A 20,800-nucleotide genomic window follows, 5' to 3' on the forward strand; every position below is an offset into this window, starting at 1 on the left:
TGACTGTCACCCAATCTCTTGCGTCCTGCACTTTGTGTGTATCTATCTATCACCCGCTTAGCCTCACGAAAGATCCAGTGTTCATCCAGTCACAGAGAGATTCAGCACCAAATCTGCGCTGGCCCTTTATATTGATTTTACAATGATCTGCTTTATTCTCTGCACCTTCCCAATACTTCATCCCACATAGATTCTACCAAGTATCTACACATTAGGAAAAATTTACAAATCCTATTGACCTCCCAAACTTTCACCTTTTTGGGATGCGGGAGGAAACCAGATTACATGAAAGAAACACACATGGTCACAGAGCGAACATGCAAACTCACCATGACCACAGCTGAAGCCAGGTCTCTGTCCCTGTGATCAGCTGCCCCACTGACTAACATTTAGCATGGATTTGGTGGACTGGGAGGCCTGTTTCTGTGCTGTAGGCTTTATGATTTTATCCTTAATTTTTTTCTTTTCTATTTGCTGTTTGTTCTAATATTCATAACTTAGACCAATTTCCTGCGCATGAGAAGTGAGATAGAAAATTTGAATAGTATTGGTGGAGACAGGCTGAATCTGTACAGTAGCAAGATAACAGTGAAAGGATTCAATTTGAAATTCTAGTACAAAATGCATACTTTGTGTTATTGTAATGCAATGTTTCCCAACCTTTTCTCAGCCCAATGCCCCCCTGAAGCACTTTCATACTTGTCCACACCCCTCTTAGACACAACATACTTTCTGGCATAGTGTAAAAACATGTCCACCATATGCTAACATGAGAAAAATGATTCTGCTTTTATTTTTACTTGTCTTTAAACCTAGCTTACAGAGTACCTGTGAGCTGTACAGCAGCTTTAATGTGATCCTTGAGCTTAATGGTTTTTAGCAAGAGTTGAAATAATAATAATAATAATAATAATAATAATAAGCACTTTATTGATTCCGAGCAGGAAATTATTTTGAGTGGTTGTTGGATGCTAACTTAAATTATTCAAAATATCTGGTTCAAGTTGTGACAGCAAAAGCTTTGAAGTCCCTACGCGTAACAATGTCCAAGCGGTTTCTGTTTTTTGTGAGCATGTGGTTCACTGCATTGGAGCCTCTTTCAACAAGTTAGGAGGATGGAAATGCACTGAAGAGCAGTTTGGCTCCTCTCCAAAGACTAGGAAACTTCGTATGACAGTGTAGCCACAAGAGCCGACATTCTTGAAAAGCATTTTTGCTTCTTCATCATTCTGAATTTTGATAATTTCTTCTTGCAAGCTCTCTTCCTGTTTTTCCACTTTGCATAGAAATGGGTTAATTATGCAGTCCAGAATTTCCAGATCATTCAATTACTTGAATTCGTTCTGGAAATCCTTCTTCAGTAACTGCAGGTGTAAGCAGTACTCTTGCAAATCACCATTTGTGAAGGTGAGTACCATACTTTCCATGCAGGGAAACTGTGAGAACATTCTTCTCCCAATGTTTTGCTTATGTATTTCTAATTTTCTGATAAAAGTGGACACTGCACTTTTTGCCTGCATTCAATTGAAATTCTCACCCTGCAGTTTCATACTTAGAATGTTCATCTTGTCATAAAAATCAGCTAGGTATGCCACATAACCATGTAGAAATTCAATCTTGTTTCCCAAGCTCTTGTTGAATTTGAGCAAAAATTCAATCACAGTGTTAAAAAAGATCAAAGAAACATTTTAAGCAGCAGCCTTTTGACAGCCAGTGCACTTCAGTGTGAAGAAGCAAGCATTCAAACACTTCATCATTATCTTGGCATAACTGGTGGAATATTCTGCTATTTACTAGATGAGCTTTAATTTTGTGGACAGCGGACGCTACAAGAGTCATGCTTGAAAAAAGTCGCTGGCTGAATTTTTCACTATGAGACGTTTACGATGAATTACACAACTGATTGTAAACAGACTTGGAATTTCTTTTTTATAAATGCCACTAGACCAGTATGGTGACCTGTCATATATGGTGCTCCATCTGTTGCACAAGAAATCATGTTCTTAATTGGAATACATTTTGAGATCATCATAGATTGATTCTTCATTGATATTTGTTTTTAACTTTTTACAAAAGAGAATCTCTTCATAAACTTCCTAGAATTGGCCAGTCTCCTTTGGTAGTATAAATCTAGGCTGCAGTTTAGGAATGCCAATTGCTGAACTGTCCATCATAGCTTAAATTAAATCAAGCTTGCTTCATTTTGAAAATGCCATGCTATAGTTCCCAATGTGCTGTTCAGTACTTTTTTTTATATAAGGCCAGGCTGCAGCTCAGACTCCACCAGTTTTGACAAGCTCCTCAATGAAGTGTAAATCCCTGGTCCCTTGCCAGAACAGAATAGTAATCTGTTCTGTGGTAGCAGCCAACACACGCTGTTTTCTTTGCCTTTGTTAACTAACAGCCTGTCAACGTTTGCAGTCCCTGCAGTGTGTCACAGAACCACCCATAGAAAATGGTATATTCTTCATTTTATTTTTGTCTTCTTTTCTTGCTTTCCTCATCCTGTTTATCCATTTCATCAATGTAGTTAAATGCTTGCTGCTGCCAGGCTTCAACCTTAAAAATCAAAGCATTAATAACATGAATATAATTCATGCCAACAGATTTATTGCAATAGTTGCACAGGATGATTATTTGTTAACTATTTCATATTTATTTGTGTTCATATTACTTTCACTTCTGAAAAAAGTTCTCTCACATGTAAATGAGTAAATTTGACAAAGATAGGGTGAATTCAGGCAAGAACTGAGTGAATGTACAGTCTTTTTCATGAGAAAGAGAAGCAAAAAACTAGAGGACGTAGGTTAAGGAGAGAGGGGAAGGAGGCCTGAAGGGCAACCTCTTCATGCAGAGGGTTGTACATATATGGAACAAATTATCAGAGGAAGAGGTTGAGGCAGGTACAATCTCCTACACTCCCTAAGGGGGGCAAGGGGAGGCCGTGGCTGACAAGGGAAGTAAAGGACAGTATAAAGATAAAAGAGAAGGAGTATAACATAGCAAAGATGAGTGGGAAGTCGGAGGATTGGAAAACTTTTAAAGAGCAACAGAAAATAACTAAAAAGGTAATACACAGAGAAAAAATTAGGTACAAAAGTAAACTAGCCAAGAATATAAAGATTATTTAGGTATGTGAAAAGGAAAAAAATAGTTAAGACCAAAATTGGGCCCTTGAAGACAGAAAAGGGTGAATTTATTATGGGGAACAAGGAAATGGGAGACGAGTTGAACAGGTACTTTGGATCTGTCTTCACTAAGGAAGACACAAACAATCTCCCAGATATAATAGTGGCCAAAGGACCTAGGGTAATGGATGAACTGAAAGAAATTTATATTAGACGGGAAATGGTGTTGGATAGACTGTTGGGTCTGAAGGCTGATAAATCCCTGGGACCTGATGGTCTGCATCCCAGGGTACTTAAGGTGGTGGCTTTAGAAATCGTGGATGCATCGGTAATCATTTTCCAATGTTCTATAGATTCAGGATCAGTTCCCGTGGATTGGAGAGTTGCTAATGTTGTCCCACTTTTCAAGAAAGGAGGGAGAGAGAAAACAGGGAATTATAGACTGGTTAGCCTGATGTCAGTGGTGGGAAAGATGCTGGAGTCAATTATAAAAGATGAAATTACAACATATTTGGATGGTCAGGATAGGTCAGAGTTAGCATGGATTTACGAAGGGGAAATCGTGCTTGACTAATCTTCTGGAATTTTTTAAGGATGTAACTATGAAAATGGACAAAGGAAAGCCAGTGGATGTCATGTACCTGGACTTTCAGAAAGCCTTTGATAAAGTCCCAGATAGGAGATTAGTGGGCAAAATTAGGGCACATGGTATTGGGGGCAGAGTACTGACATGGATTGAAGATTGGCTGGCTGACAGGAAACAATGAGTAGCGATTAACGGGTCCCTTTCGGAATGACAGGTGGTAACCATTGGGGTACCACAGGGTTCAGTGCTGGGACTGCTGCTGTTTACAACATACATTAATGATTTAGATGAAGGAATTAAAAGTAACATTAGCAAATGTGCAGATGACACAAAGTTGGGTGGCAGTGTGAAATGTGAGGAGGATGTTATGAGAATGCAGGGTGACTTGGACAGGCTGGGTGAGTCGGCGGATGCATGGCAGATGCAGTTTAATGTGGATAAATGTGAGGTTATCCACTTTGGTGGTAAGAACAGGAAGGCAGATTATTATCTAAATGGAGTCAAGTTAGGAAAAGGGGAAGTACAACGAGATCTAGGTGTTCTTGTATATCAGTCACTGAAAGCAAGCATGCAGGTACAGTAGGCAGTGAAGAAAGCTAATGGCATGCTGGCCTTCATAACAAGGGGAATTGAGTACAGAAGCAAAGAGGTCTTTCTGCAGATGAACAGGGCCCTGGTGGGACCACACCTGGAGTATTGTGTGCAGTTTTGGTCTCCAAATTTGAGGAAGGATATTCTTGCTATCAAGGTTAATTCCCGGGATGGAGGGACTGTCATATGTTGAAAGATTGGAACGACTGGGCTTGTATACACTGGAATTTAGAAGGATGAGAGGGGATCTGATTGAAACATAAGATTATTAAGGGATTGTACACGCTGGAGGCAGGAAGCATGCTCCCACTGATGGGTGAGTCCAGAACCAGAGGCCACAGTTTAAGAATAAGGGGTAGGCCATTTAGAACGGAGTTGAGGAAAAACTTTTTCACCCAGAGAGTGGTGGATATGTGGAACGCTCTGCCCCAGAAGGCAGTGGAGGCCAAGCCTCTGGATGCTTTCAAGAAAGAGATGGATAGAGCTCTTAAAGATAGCAGAATCAAAGGTTATGGGGATAAGGCAGGAACTGGATACTGATTGTGGATGATCAGCCATGATCACAGTGAATGGCGGTGCTGGTTCAAAGGGCTGAATGGCCTACTCTGCACCTATTGTCTATTGTCTATTGTCAATCATGACATTTAAAGATAGGATTTAAAGATGGATAGGAAAAACAGAGTGATATGGGACAAACGTGGGCAAATGGGACAAGCTCAGGTGGGCACCTTGGTTGCCACGGGACAAATTAAACCAAAGGGCTGTATAACTCCATAACTCTAAATGCTCTAATCATGCACTCCTAATATAAAACCTAAACTATTTAAACTTTCAAATAAACAATTTGGATTTTAAAACTATTTTGAAGATTTCAGACCTCAAAATAGGCAAGGAATTAATCTGGTTATTATTTTTCATGACATTTTCATTCTGCCCTTTTCGTTTAAGGTAAAATCATTGTAAAATCATTTCATTATTTATTTACTGTCATATATTGACACAGAAGCCAAGTGTGCGCAGTTCTGTTTGTTTTGCATCATTCTTTCTGATTTTGTCTCTTGAATGGGCAATTTAATTTGAAACATGCAAATTATAATCAGTTGTAATTTAATTTTACAATGAAATTTTCATACAGTTAATCTAGCATCACATGTAACAAATAAGAACACAGCCCTTTAAAGAATTATAGAACACAGTGATAATTCTAATATTCACAGGGCCATCAGCAGTCTTCCTTTGATAGTTCCTCTTGAGGGTAGCTTTTCCATTTACTGTCCTCAGTACCTAATTCTAGTCTGTCCTACAGAAAGTAGGGGTTATGGATGGAGGGCTGGAAACTGAGGGGAGGAAATGAAGGTCAGAAATTTAGGGGCTGTAAGTAAAGGATATAAATTCAAGATGGGAAGTGAGGGTCACAAATTGAGGGTTGGAAAGTTAAAGGTAGAAATTAAGAGGCAGAAAGTGAAACTAATGCAAGAGCTATGTTTGATATGGATTGGTAAGAAGTAACTTCCTGTGCAAATGTCCTATGTAAAAAAAACTTATTGATCAGTCACTCGTGGTGTACTTTGTTTTCCGAACACTTTGAATAATTTGAAATAAACTTTCACTCAGATTGCCTGATCTTAATACTAAATGTATCTTGCCTCTCCAGTGTCTAAAAAAATCAAATATTTGCTTGGACAAAATGAGTGCTGGGGATGGCAATTCACGGCAATGATGCAAAAATAGTCATTGCTAGAAGGTGTACATTTTATAGATCTGATTCAAGATGAACTACTTTTCAAGATGACAATGAAGAGTAACAGGTAATGAGGTATCTGTTGGGATCTCAATAAATGCAGACTTCATTGTTTCTTTAGTAATGGACTGTGTTTTCTATAAGTGATTTTGAAGATATAACTATGTATGAAAAATACATACATATTATTTGCACACAGTGGATATTTAAACTTTACCACAATATATATTACAGACAATGAAAATTGCTATAAATGACAGGGAATGATCTTATGGACATGATTTATATTTAACTATCTTTCACTTAATGCATTTTCCTCTTTCAATGGGACAACCTCTGGTGGCTTTTTTCCTTTAAGTGATAGGTGTTGAATAAATTGTCTTTGTTGCTGAACAATAAACAGGTTGTGATGGCTCACATGCTCTGCCCTGACCAATGGTTCACTCCATGTTGGTATTTTTTAATAGTTCAGAAGAAATCACGAAAGGTCATTGACCTGAAATATCAACCCCTTTTTCACCTGCAGATAAGTTGCACATGTGGAATACTTCCAGTGTTTTCCAATTTTAATTCAGATTGTCTGCATCCACAGTTCACAGTTAGAGTAAGCTCTGATACACAATTAAAGGTTGACCATAATGTATTGGAAAAAAGGATTTAAGATAATATATTCAAACAAATATGTTTCCATTGTGGTTTATATAGGTGTGCTAAATTGTAGAATGATTACTTCCACCAAACATCGATGTAATTATATGACTGACATTATATAGCAACTGGAAGGAGAAGTTTAACAGGGTGGAGTTTTGTGCCTTTTGGGCAGTTCCAGCAAACATTCTTAAAAACCTCTCCACCCTGTTCAAAATGCTCAAATCTTCAAACCCAAATAATAAACGCACTACTTACTATTCATCAATGATGAATGATCATGCATGATTCTGTGAGAGTAGAGCATACCCTTACCTGGCTACCTGTGGCCCATCTTCACAGAACTGCTGACATACACCATCCTCTTGACTGTTGCACTCACATCTTGTCCTTGATTTCACCATTTCTGCCAGGCGGTGTTTTGCAGACCGCTTGACCCGAGAACTGTCGAGTCCATAGGGAACGATCTGCCTGAAGGGTGAAAGAAAGAAGGGGCATGACTTTAAGGAAGGAGGAAAGTATAGGGGAGATGTCAGAGGCAGGTTCTTTACATAGACAGCAGTGGGTGCTTGGAACGTGCAGAGATGGTGGTAGAGGCAGATTTATCAGGGATACTTAAAAGTCTCTTAGATAGGCACATGGGTAAAAGAAAAGTGGAGGGCTCTGGGAAGGAAGTGTTAAATTAATCTCGGAATAGGTCAAAGGGTCAGCACAACATTGCAGCCTGAATGGCATGTACTGTGCCGACTGTTCTGTGTTCTCTTTTCTAAAGTCCAATCGTTTCACTAAATGCAGCCATCTCTGTGAACCTATTAAGGAGGTTCACAGCCACTTTTAAACTTCATGTTGTTGAAAGAGATGAATTTAACTCATGGCCAGGGGAAGAAGGCATGCATCTAAAACATATACAGGATTCATTTCTAGAAAAGAAGTACTTACTCCAAACTGTACCCTAAACTGCAGACCCACCAACAACACTAATGGAAATAAAAGATTTTCACTGTACCTTGGGGTACGTTAGATAATAATAAATAACAAGAATATTTTTCCAGCAAAGTTCTCAGTGAGTTCTCTTTTAGATGAGCATTTAGAATGACCACAGTCTGTCAATGAAGGTGGGTCTCTTCACACAAAAGAAGCATTTACATTCGGGCCCCATAACGTGCCTTGCCGAGTAATACATTGCAGAATGACACTGGGAAATTCACAGTGAGAGCGTTTTGCGGGCTGTCTTGAGCACCAGCACACCGTCAAAATCATGACTGGCTGATCTCAGCGAAAGCTGAAAGCTGATTCTTCTGGGGAAGAGTGTAAAGTCGGGAAACATTCTCAGGTAAGGTATCTGCCATCCAGGTATGAGGCTGTTAGGAATTCTGATACCACAAAGACGTGTGACGTTGGTGCTGGGGAGTGAGCGGTCATTGGATATATTCAAAACTGGGGTAGATATGGGGAAACAAGTTGAATCTGAGCATTCAACAAACAGTATACCCTCCCTATCAACAGTAACAGAACAGTCAGCGGGTGGTGGCACGGTAGCGCCAGCGATCAGCGCTGTATCTTTACAGAGCCAGCGATCTTCGATCGGTGTTCAGCTCCCGCCGTTATCCGTAAGGAGTTAACTGTCTCCCCCCCCCACCCCCCCCCCACCCCCCGCTCCCTCCGTCCGCGTGGGTTTCCACCGGGTGCTGCGGTTTCTCCCCCATCTTGGGCACTGTCTCCAGCTACGTACTCGGGAGTGTTAATCCAAATGACGTCCAAATGACAGAAGTAGATGCATTCTTTATCCAGGAGAGATGAGCAGGAACAGCGCTTGGAACGGAAGAGCCGTCGGGGGGTAGATGAAGCCTGGCGGATGGCGGAGATGGGAGAAACGGTCACTACACCTTCCGATAGCGGGGACCCTGCAAGACACATATAGATAATTTTAGAACCCATACTGAGTTTCTCGGGTACATTATTGATCGAAATCTGCTAAAGCACATCAGTGAGTCTTGGCTGCAAATGTTTGCCACGAGTTATCTTTGAGCGCTGGTTTTATTTTTAAAAAAACGAGAAGATGACTCGGTCGGGGCAGTGTCGACCGCGAACACTGGTCACCTCCCAGAACACTGGGGTCTCTGGACATTGGTCGTCACCGGGATAGTGTGATCCCTGGACACTGGTCATCTCCCGAGGTAGTGCCGTCTTTGGATATTGGTAGTCTCCAGGGAGGGTACAATCCCCGGACACTAGTTATCACCAGAGACAGTGTGGTCTCTGGACTCAACCGATGACAAGTGTGAGAGTGACGGAACTCACTCAAAACCACCGTTACATTCGAGAAAATTCCCATCTAACCTCGGTGTGCCGAGCATTGCAGTTCACCCTGAAAGCATACCAGTCAGTACGTGTTGCCCAGAGGAGCTTTTTCTGCACCGACTGCATCTCAGCACACCTGCTGAGCTCCTGCTTGGGTCTGTGGCAACACACGCCATTGCTGGCTTTTATATATCTTCAGTTCCATCTCTATTCAAAATCTCCAGCCACCTCAGCTCTTTTCAAAGTCAGGTACTTGAACAGCCTTCGTCATCAGGTATGCAAGACTCCTTGTCCGCGTTCCCCTGAAATTAGGAAAATCTCCGCACGGGGACACAGGGACACAGCAGTAAATTCTGAGCTGGGTTATAGACAATGCGCATTATCCGCACTCTTGTATTCTGGATTAAAAATTGATTTACGCGTTTTATTTTTAATTAAAATATTTAACATTTGAAATTGAACCTGAAAGTCGCATTATAGACGTCGGGGTTAACACACTATAAAATAAAAATAACCCACACTTTAATCGCCATGAAGAGAAATATATACGTGGTTCAATCAGTGTTTAATTTAAAGATGCTTAACCCAGTTGAAGGGATAATTCCCACTGCGGTCATTTTATTTATTATTTTTGGCCATTGGTTAAATTAACAGATAACTACTTTTAGTAGATTATATCGTGAAAAACAGTAGAAAGTTCTGGAGGGATTTTGACATACCTGTTGCAAAGGGTAGTCCCGACACCAATGTTAGCAGGGGAAGTAATACGTTAAACGCCATGTTCGAAATTAAAACAGGATCTTCAAGGTGGACAGTTTTTCTCGTCCTTTAGAATATTCAAGAGCACCCCTCGACAGTTCAAGAGTGAATGCGCAGAGCTGTGAGCTGAGGTTAGTTATCAGTCCCAAGTGCAGTTGAGAAGAGCTGTGTGCTTTACCTCGGCCACGCTGTTCTCTGTACTGCCACACTGCACAGCACTCCTTTTATATATTCCGTCCTCGCCTGTAAACAGCTCAATGTGCTTTTATCCCAAGACAATGTTATTAGTCACCCAAAGGAACTGCAGGCTCTGATAAGCAGCATGCTGCCTGCAAAATAAAACCCTCCACAGACTGGGCGAGGCCAACATACTTTTCCTTGCCCTCTCTGTGCGTTCTTCTAGGGGGACTCCACTGAATAAGACGGCACGCGCGCTTCGGCCAAGGTCCAGGAACCAATCAAAAGCTTTCGCTCGCAAGGGTGTTGGAGTAGAGGGCACATGGACAACCTGTTCACCTTAGACCCTACCATCTCTCGGCCGCTGGCGTGGGCCACAACTAATCCTTCCCCAATCAACTGGTAGACAATCCCAGTCCGGAACTCTGAAGCTCAAAAGGCTGACAAGAGGCTGTCATAAAGGATTGCGACTTTGAAACTTTTTTTTGAACTTTGTAGGAAGAGTTGACGAACTGTTGATCAAAACGGATTGTAGCATTGAAACCTAAAAACAAACGTAGGAAGAGCAACATATACAAAATGCCGGATGAACTCAGCAGTTCAGACAGTATCTGTGGAAGGCAATAAACAGTCGAGGTTTCGGGTTGAGATGTCTCAGCCCGAAACATCGATTGTTTAGTGCCTTCCATAGAAGCTGCCTGATCTGCTGCTTTCCTCCAGCATTTTGCGTGTTTTGCTCTGGATTTCCAGTACCTGCAGAATCTCTTGTGTTTAAACATGGAAATTGGTTGTTTACAACACCAGGGAACGATCTCACTTGCGAATTACGATCATTAAGATCTCAAGAGCCGAGTCATTAAATAAACTCGCGGCTGAGACAGACGTTGGTCCTGGAGGAGTCTAAGAGTAACAGCTCAATTATTGAGGGTCTTCAATTCAGACCAGTCATCATCTCATTAAATGAGGTTGGGGCTAAGGGGCCAAATTGTCTGTTCTTGATCCTATTTCTATTATCTTATGTTCTTACACTCGATGTGGCAGTCGAGGGATACTATTGAACTCCACTGATGACATTTGACCTTTCCCAATAGTTGACGATCTAATCTTGCAACCCTACTAATCCGTACAGAGCCCCTGGCGTGTCTCACTTCAACCGCAGATCTGGTGATTCTGATTTTAAGTGACGTTGATTCTCAAACTACAACCTCTGAGAGCACAGGACAGGGGGTGGAGGGGGAGGGGGAAAACGTTGGGCGCGGGAAGTTCGGCGTTCTGCGTTGATTGAGTAAACTGGAGGTGCGACTGAATGTCAGAAAATAACCGAATTTTGCTCCCGTCTTTTCAGATTAGATTAAACAAGAAAAAATTGACTCCTTGCAGTACAGCCACAGACTTGCATGAAAATCCCGACCTCAACGCGGAGTTAAACAAAGAAGATATCAGGACAAGGAAAGGTTCAAGCAGCGTTTGATAGCCGGACAGAACTGTGTAGGGATGCCACTTTATTAAATAATCTCACCAGTTCCAATCAAAATAAAAGCGCCGAGTAGAGATTTTCTCTTTTTGGAAGTTGCGCATGAATCATTGCGTGATCGGGTATTAGCGTCAATGTGTTGAGAACGCGATGTTTGCTTGTGTCTATTTTGTCAACAGGACTTACAGCTTCCATCTGACCCGTGGCCTCGTGTGGAGTCCAGTGCTGTCTGCTTAAGAAGATACATGGGCTGAGACTCACCTGGCTTATTCCCAGCTACATCAGGAAATATGAACAAAATCGGCAATCTCCTGCGGAATGAAGGATTGTGACAAAACACGCCTATTAAACTGATTACATTTTTAAAACCGTTTTCGCGATTCGTGTTCTTTCAACCAAGTCCAATGTGACCGGTTTCCTTAATTCTGCATATTTGTTGAAATTCTGCCACTGTTTACCAACACATACATTAAACTGCAGTCACAAATCATTCTCTAAATTCGACGTATGCGGAAATGTTTTTTTTCTGTTCTTTGGTTCCACTTGTCTTTATGGGAATAAACTAATGAAGATCTACTTTTGGATTGTTCAAGCTTTACATCAGGATTCTGAAAACTATCTTTCCAACCGGTGCAGTAAAGTCAGCAGAAACAAAATGAAGCAGGATGATGTTTTAAATGGTCGAGAAACTCGCATTCTCGTCTGAATCAGTGTCGAACCTGATATCAAAGTTTAACTTCAATAATTTCCTTTTGCCGTTGAATTTAGGCGGTCAGATGCGAACCTCCCCGATCTCTCTTCATTCATCCATCATAGATAGTTCCCAAAGACACTAATGATCCCACTATAGACATAGCCCTTTAACAAAATCTCATCAATAACTCAGCAATTTCCCAACTATTTCTATGCATTTTTCGTCAGCCATCCCAAGCAATATGCGCCACTGGACGGATGCGAGAAGATTGTCGTTTGAACGCTAGATGTCATCATACAACAAGACGACGCCTCGAGCAGCATAAGAGGCGATGTGGAAATTCATTTCATGCTGATCTGTGACCAGCGATGCCAATATGAAACTCCACAACTTCTACCAAGAATCCTGATACCTAAGCTATTTTAGACAGGTCGGAAAGGAAAGATAATGAACTGAATGGTCTCATTTTCAAGGACTCCATGTTCTCGATATTTATTGCATATTTACTTTTTATTATTGTTTGTTATTTCTTATCTTTACACACATTTTTGCACATTGGTTGTGTGTGTTTTTATTAAACCTGTTGTGTTTCTTTGTCCTTATTGTGAATGCTCGCAATAAAATTAATCTCAGGATAAGTACATAGTGACATATATGTACTTGGATAATAAATTTACTTTGAACTCTGATTTTCTACAGCCTTGAAACAGGCTCTTCTGCCCACCGTATCCATACTTGCCATCTACACCATTCCAGAACTCGGTCAGTATGCAGCCACACCTTGGCAATCCAGGGGCTTGTCAAACCTCGCGACAGCCTTGCCTCCAACACCCTCTCATGAAATGCAATCCCGATTCCAACCACCCTCTACTTGAGAATGTTCTTCCTCAGATCTCCTCTAAATTTCTTATTCCTCTCCCTCAATATCGCAAAAACAAAGGAGCTGGATGTGGACTACAGGAGGAATAGAGACAGGGTAACCGCTGTTGACATCAATGGCTCTGGGGTGGAGCGGGTGAACAGCTTTAAATTCTTCGGCATACACATCACCGAGAATCTCACGTGGTCTGTACATGCCGGCTATGTGGTGCAAAAAACACAACAGTGCCTCTTTCGCCTCAGATGGATGAAGAAGTTTGGTATGGGCCCCCAAATCCTAAGTACTTTCTAAAGGGGTACAACTGAGAGCATCCTAACTGCTGCATCACTGGCTGGTATGGGAACTGTACTTCCCTCAATCGCAGGACTCTGCAGAGAATGGTGCGGACAGCCCAGTACATCTGTAGACGTGACCTTCCCACTATTGAGAACATTTACAAAGACAGGTGTGTTAAAAGGGCCCGAAGGATCATTGGGGACCTTAGTCACCCCAACCACAAATTGTTCCAGCTGCTACCATCCCGGAAAAGGTACGGCAGCATAAAAGCCAGGACCAACGGGCTCCGGGGCAGCTTCTTCCACCAGGCCATCAGACTGATTAATTCATGCTGATACAGTTGTATTTCTACATTATATTGACTGCCCTGTGGTACATAGTATTTATTATAAATTACTATAAATTGCACATTGCACATTTAGACGGAGACGTAACGTAAAGACTTTTACTCCTCATGTACACTGTATATGAAGGATGTAAATATTAAAGTCAATTCAATTCAACTTTTGCCTATATTCTTAGACTTATCTGTCATGAAGAAATGTATATTACTATCTCCCCTGTCTGTGCCTCTCATACTTCTGTGTACCTCTCTCAGCCACCCCTACTCCAAGAGAAACAAACCCAGACAATTTGGTTTCACTTATTTGAACATTCCATCTCAGGCAACACTTGGGTGAAGCACTTTGCCCTCCCTCATATCTAAACAGAATTTCATCTAGTACTCCAGTAGTGGCGAAACCATTGCTTTATGAGATTGCATTCTATAAGACCATAAACCATAAAACATAGCAAGAGTAGAATTTGGCTCATCAAGTCTGCTCTGCCATTCCATCATGGCTAATTGATTATCATTTTCAAACCCCATTCCCCTGCCTGTTTCTTGTAACCTTTGATGCCTTTATTAATCAAGAAATTAACAATAATCACTTTAAAGGTATGCAATGAATTGGTTTCCACATCTATCTGTGATTAAGAATTCCACAGTTGCACCACTCTCTGGCTAAAGTAATTTCTCCTCATCTCTGTTCTAAAGGGAAGTCCTTCTATTCTGAGGCTGTGCACTCTGGTCTTAGACTCCCCTGTGATAGGAAACAGCCTCTCCACATCCATTCTATCTAGTCTTTCTGTATTTGATGGGTTTCAATGAGATCCTCCCTCATTCTTCTGAGCACCAGTGTACAGAACCAGAGCCATTAAATGCTCCTCATACATTAATCCTTTCATTCCCAGAAGCATTCCTGTGCATCTTTCTGGACACTCTCTAATCCTTTCTTAGATAAAGGGCCCAAAACTGCTCACAACATTCCAAGTGTGGTCAGACCAGTGTCTTATAAAGCCTCAGAATTACATCCTTGCTTTTATATTCTAGTCCTCTCAAAATGAATGCAAACATTACATTTGCCTTCCTTACCTCTGACTCAGCCTGCAAGTTAACCTGTAAGAAATAATGCACGAGGACTCCCCAAGTCCCTTGCATCTTTGATTTCTGAATTTTCCCCCAGGAGGAGGAGAAGATGGCGGCACGATGATATCCGTAATCTGTCAAGTGGGGTACCGTGCACAATTCTGATTTGATGGAGACAGACGTGAGAGTATGGAGGAACATCTGGAGAAACTTCTGAAATGCCCGTTTCACTGCCACTGCTACTGTGTGGTCCGGAATCTCCGGAGCAGAAGGCGCCGAATCCTCGGCTTTGCTTGTTTCAGCGGTTGGGGCGAGGTCGAAGGCACTCGGCAGAGGATGGCACTCAGGAGGCTGTATCGGAGGAGCTGGTCGGAGGCTCAACATTTTCGGATGAACGGACTCAGTGTTGGCTGTGGTCTAGTGCTTCCAATGCATCAGCAGTTGTCAGTGCCTGGATGTTTATGGCAGGGAGTTTCTCCCTTTTGCCGCCTGCTATCAGGGACTCTGGAGTCAATTGGGACTTAAGACTTTTTTTTACCATGCCCATGGTCTGTTCTTTATCAAATTATGATATTGCTTTGCACTGCTGTAACTGCATGTTATAATTATGTGGTTTCTGTCTTTGGTTTGTCCTGTTTTTCTGTGATATCACTCTGGAGGAACATTGTATCATTTCTTAATGCATGTATGCATTTCTAAATGACAATAAATGAGGACTGAGTGTTCTCATAATCTAATCTAATTTAGAAAATCATCTGCGCCTTTATTCCTTCTACCAAAGTAAATGACGATACAATTCCCTGCCCTATATTCCACTTGCCACTTCTTTGTTTATTCTCCTAATTTGTCGAAGCCCTTCTGCAGACTCCCTGCTTCCTCAATACTACTTTTCCCTCCACTTATCTTCCTATCATCTTTTAAATGAGCCACAAAGCTATCAATTCCATCATCCGTATTACTGGCATATAACATGAATAGAAGTGGTCCCAACACTGACCTGTGGAACACCACTAGTCACCGGCTGCCAACCAGAAAAGGTCACCTTTATTCCCACTCTTTGCCTCCTGCAAATCAGCCAATCTTCTATTCATCCTACTTCCTTTCCTTTAAACCTGGAGTCTGATCAGCCGAGATGGTGCTCGGTGCTTGGTGTCGGCGGGCTGGTCGAAGCTCAAAGTTTTCAGACGGACTCAGAGTCGGCTGTGGTCGGGTGCTTCCAGGGTGCTGCTTCAGCAAGTTTGTGGCACTGGAGGTTCATGGCAGGGAGAGTTTCTCCCTTCTATCATCTACATGAGATGGTGAGGCTATCGGGACTTTGAGACTTTTTTTAACCGTGCCCATGGTCTGCTCTTTATCAAATTATGGTATTGTTGTAACTATATGTTATAATTATATGGTTTTGTCAGTTTTAGTCTTGGTCTGTCCTGTGTTTCTGTGATATCATACTGGAGGAATATTGTATCATTTCTTAATGCATGCATTTCTAAATGTCAATAAACGAGGACTGAGTGTCCTCATAATCTAATCTAATCTATCATGTTTAGCAGTCTAATGTGTGGCACTTTGTCAAAGACTTTCTGAAAATATTGTTCCTAAGAACTCCCTGCTTCTTACATATTATGCCTATAGCAGATGTTGTAGGGAGATTGGGATAGCTTAACAACACCTTGTAAAATTACAGATAATCAGGATCAAGCAGCATTGATTTAGATTATAGTCCAGGTGCACGTTGATGGGACAAAGCAGGATAATAGTTTGGCATGGACTAGATGGAAATGATTAAAGAGTGGTAAGACGAAGGAACACATATCAATCTTCATAGAGGGATCAGAAGTGGAGAGAGTGAGCAGCTTCAAGTTCCTGGGTATTAAGATCTTTGAGGTTCTAACCTGGTCCCAATATATTGATGTAGTCATAAAGAAGGCAAGACAGCAGCTATACTTAGGAGTTTGAAGCGATTTGCCATATCCACAAATACACTCAAAAACTTTTATAGTTGTACCATGGAGAGCATTCTGACAGGCTGCATAACTGTCTGGTATGGAGGGGCTACTGCACAAGACTGAAAGAAGGTTGTAAATCTAGTCAGCTCCATCTTGGGTACTAACCTACTAAGTACCCAGGACATCTTTGGGAACAGTGTCTCAGAAAGGCAGCGTCCATTATTAAAGACCTTCAGCACCCAGGGCATGCCCTTTTCTCACTGTTACCATCAGGTAGGAGATACAGAAGCCTGAAGGCACACACTCAGCGATTCAGGAACAGCTTCTTCCCCTCTGCCATCCAATTCCTGAATGAACTTTGAAGCTTTGGACACTACCTCACTTTTTTTAATATACAGTATTTCTGTTTTTGCATATTTTTTAATAATCTATTCAATATACGTAATTGATTTACTTGTTTATTTATTATTATGTTTTATTTTATTAATTTTTTTCTCTCTCCCTGCTACGTTATTTATTGCATTGAACTGCTGCTGCTGTTAACAATTTTCATATCACATGCCGGTGATAATAAACCTGATTCTGATTCTGAAGAGAGAGCATGGTATGAGAGTTGAAAACTGCCTCTCAGATTGGAAGGGTAACACTCGGGTCAGTTATTTGAACTTATTGAATGCTTTCCTTTGCAGAGTGCCCAAGTACACCATGGCAATTGAGGGTGGGAGGATTGCATGATAGATGCATCATCGTCTACCATGTTAGTAGAATCAGATAAAGGCTCCAACACAGAAAGAGGCCATTGTCCCCATTGTCCCTGATGGCCACAAAAAATCCAGCCAGTCTCATCCAACCTTCCATATCCAGGTGTGAAGCACTGCAGGTTTACTGTTCCCTCAAGGACTGTATCTGTCCGCCTGCTTTTTAGATACATTAAGGGTTTCTGCCTCAACTGTCCTTTTATGCAGTGAATGAGTCTGATGCCAAGATTGACTGGCTCCAGTCACATTCACACTGCTTTCCTCAGAGTGAAAGATATCGAAGCATTCAACATCTTGTCAGTGAGATCATTCAAAGTGCTCACTCAGATATTGTAGCTAACAATAAGTGCCACTTAATTGTTTTATGATTTATTCTGAAGAGCAAAGGGTTTCCAAAAGATTATGTTGTCTTGCATATTTACCTTCTAGATCACCATGGTCCACAAGAAGAAGTCATTGGCTGGGAGTTTTGTGAGGATTGGCCCACTTCCTGCCCCTCATCCATCATGTAAAAGTATATAATCGAATACTCTTCATTAACTGTTGCCTCAACAACACTCCAGAGTGCTGAATGGCATGTAGAACAAGGAAACTCAATTTTCTTAGGTTCCGTTGTAGACAAACTCGGGTTAGTTAACTAACTAATGTTCTGCTGATTAGAGAAATCTTGCATGCCCTTATCCAGCACTTTAAATATTCACTATCTGGAGCAAAACCCTCCATGGACTGGAGTTACATCTCTTACACATGAAGATAGTTTGGAAAATAGAGCCATAGAATAATACAGCATATAAGCAGGCCCTTTGGCCCATCTGGTTCATGTTGAACTATATTTCTGCCTACTCCCATCAACCTGCACCTGGACAATAGCTCTTCATACCCCTCCTATCAAAGTACTTAATCAAAACTTCTCTTCAATGTTGAAATTGAGCCCACACCTACCTCCTCCGGTGGCAGCTCATTCCACATTCTCACTTTATAATTCATTATACTTCTATCAAATCTCCCTTACATTCTAGGGTACAAAGTCCTAATCAATTCAACCTTGTCCTATAACTCAGGTCTTTAGGTCCCGGCACTCTTTTCTCTCTGTACTCTTTCAATTGTATCACTCTCTTTCCTGTTGGTAAGTGACCAGAATGTGTTCAGCAGTCATCTCAGACACAGGATATCTCTGCAGGTGTTCATCAGGGAAGTATCTTAGTCCCAAAAATCTTCAGCTGCTTCATCTATGACTTTTATTCAATCATTAAATCAGAAGTGGATATACTTCTGATGACACACCATTACAGGAAGGGGGCTTAGGAGAAGGTGCAGAAGAAGTTTAGTTAGATGCCGCCTGGATTAGAGGGCATGTACTATAAGGAGAGGTTGGACCAACTAAGATTTTCTCTGGAGTGTTGGAGGATGTGTGGAGACCTCAGTTGAGAAGATTTTGAGAGGCATTGATAGAGAGACAGCCAGTATCTTTTTCCAGAGTCAATACGTCTAAACTAAAGGTTATGAATTTAAAGTGAGAGGAAGTTTCTTCAATGTTGATCTGGAGGGCAGGTTTTCTACACAGAGATTAGTAGGTGCCTGAAGTGCTGTTAGGGAACGTTGTGATGCTGGCAAATAAGATAGAAAAGTTTGAGCCTTTTAGGTAGACACATCAAAGTGTAGAGAATGTAGGTACATTGATATTGTGTAGACAGAAGAGATTAGTTTAGTTAGGCTTTTAATTACAACTAGTCCTGTGTTGTACTGTTTTATGTTCTATAACTGTACTATGTTCAATTACAACCACAATTCCTCAGTATACAGGACCAAGAACTTAGTCAGACCAACCCTACAGCTACAAGAGCAAATCAAGGGTTGGGTATTCTACAGGAAGTGAATCTGCTAAGACCATAAGACCATAACACATAGGAACAGAATTAGGCCACTTGGCCATCAAGTCTGCTCCACTATTCCATCATAGCTGAATTATTATTTGTCTCAATCCCACTCTCCTGCCTGCTCCCCATAACCTTTGGCATCCTTACCAATCAAGAATCTATCAATCTCCTCTTTAAATATACTGAATAACTTGGCTTCCACAGCCATCTGTGGCAGTAAAATCCACAAATTCACCACCTCTGGCCTCTCCTCCTCATCTATGTTTGAAATGAATGTCCTTGTATGTTGAAGCTATGGGTCCAAATATAGAAAACATTATCTCCACATCCACCCTATCTAGGCCTTCAGAATTCAATAGTTTTCAATGAAATCACCCCTCATTCTTCTAAGCTGCAGTGAGTACAGACCCAGTGCTATCAAAAGCTGTGGATCTGTTAACTTTCATTCCCAGGATCATTCTTGTGAATCTCTGAAGATTTACAGAGATTTGAGTCCTCTCCAAAGCCAGCTTGTCATTTTTTAGAAAAGGGGCCCAAAACTGAGCATAAAACTCAAAGTCCAGTCTGACCAATACCTGAAAAAGCCCCAACAATACATTCTTGCTTTTATATTCTAGTCCCTTCAAACTGAATGCTAACATTTCATTTACCTTCCATACCACTAACTCAACCTGTAAGTAAAATTTTAAGGAATCCTGCACGAGGACTCCCGAGTTCCTCAGCACCTCTGATTTCTGAATTTGTTCTCTGTTTAGAAAATAGTCTATGCCTTTATTCCTTCTACCAAAGTTTATGCATGGCCGTACACTTCCCTACACTATATTCCTTTTCTCAGTTCCTTCACCTCCATGGCATTTGCTTTTCATTCCAGGACATCTGAGATATCCCCCTTCTTCAAAGAGGATGCTGCCCTCACCCACATCTTCCCCATTTCCCAAACATCAGTGCTCACTCCATCTTCCAGACACCTTCCTGGCCTTAGCTACCACCTCATCAGCCTCTGCGTCCAATGCATCATCCTCTGCAACTTTCGCCACCTCCAAAGGGGTGGTAAACATATTTTTACCACTAAACAAATTGTTACCTCCCCACCCCTGTCTGCCTTTTGCAGGGATCACTCCCTCTGTGATTTCCTTGTCCATTCGTCCCTCCCCATTAAACTCCCTCCCGGCACTTGCAAGGGGCCAAGTGCTACACCTGCCCACACATCTCCACCCTCATCTCCATTCAGAGCCCCAAGCAGTCCATTCAGGAGGGGAAACAATCTATCTGCAAATCTGCTGGGTTGTATGTAGTGTCCAGTGCTCCTGAGGCAGCCTCCTCTACATTGGTGAGTCCCGTCGCAAATTGAGCGAGCGCTTTGTAGAGTACCTCTGCTCCATCTGCCACAAGGGGAACTTCCCAGTAGCCAAACATTTTAATTCTGATCCCATGTTGGTCCATGGCCTCCTCTTGGGTCAAGATGAGGCTTTCTCAGGGAGGAGGAACAATACCTAATATTCTGTCTGTGTAGCCTCCAACCTGATGGCATGAATATTGATTTCTCCTTCCAGTAAAAA

The 20,800-nt window shown here is 41.7% G+C and overlaps 1 protein-coding gene across 1 annotated transcript; it reads right to left on the minus strand.

Moving 5' to 3' along the window:
* Positions 1–768: 768 nt before the first annotated feature.
* LOC140212369 (endothelin-1-like) lies at positions 769–10,167 on the minus strand. Its single transcript, XM_072283081.1, has 4 exons — positions 9,715–10,167; positions 8,427–8,598; positions 7,010–7,165; positions 769–2,559 (listed from the first exon to the last, which is right to left on the minus strand). The coding sequence occupies exons 1-4, from the start codon at positions 9,773–9,775 to the stop codon at positions 2,409–2,411; spliced, it is 540 nt and encodes a 179-aa protein (XP_072139182.1). The 5' UTR covers positions 9,776–10,167; the 3' UTR covers positions 769–2,408.
* Positions 10,168–20,800: the final 10,633 nt, after the last annotated feature.

This window comes from Mobula birostris, chromosome 19 (assembly GCF_030028105.1).
Source record: "Mobula birostris isolate sMobBir1 chromosome 19, sMobBir1.hap1, whole genome shotgun sequence".
Lineage (NCBI taxonomy): Eukaryota > Metazoa > Chordata > Chondrichthyes > Myliobatiformes > Myliobatidae > Mobula > Mobula birostris.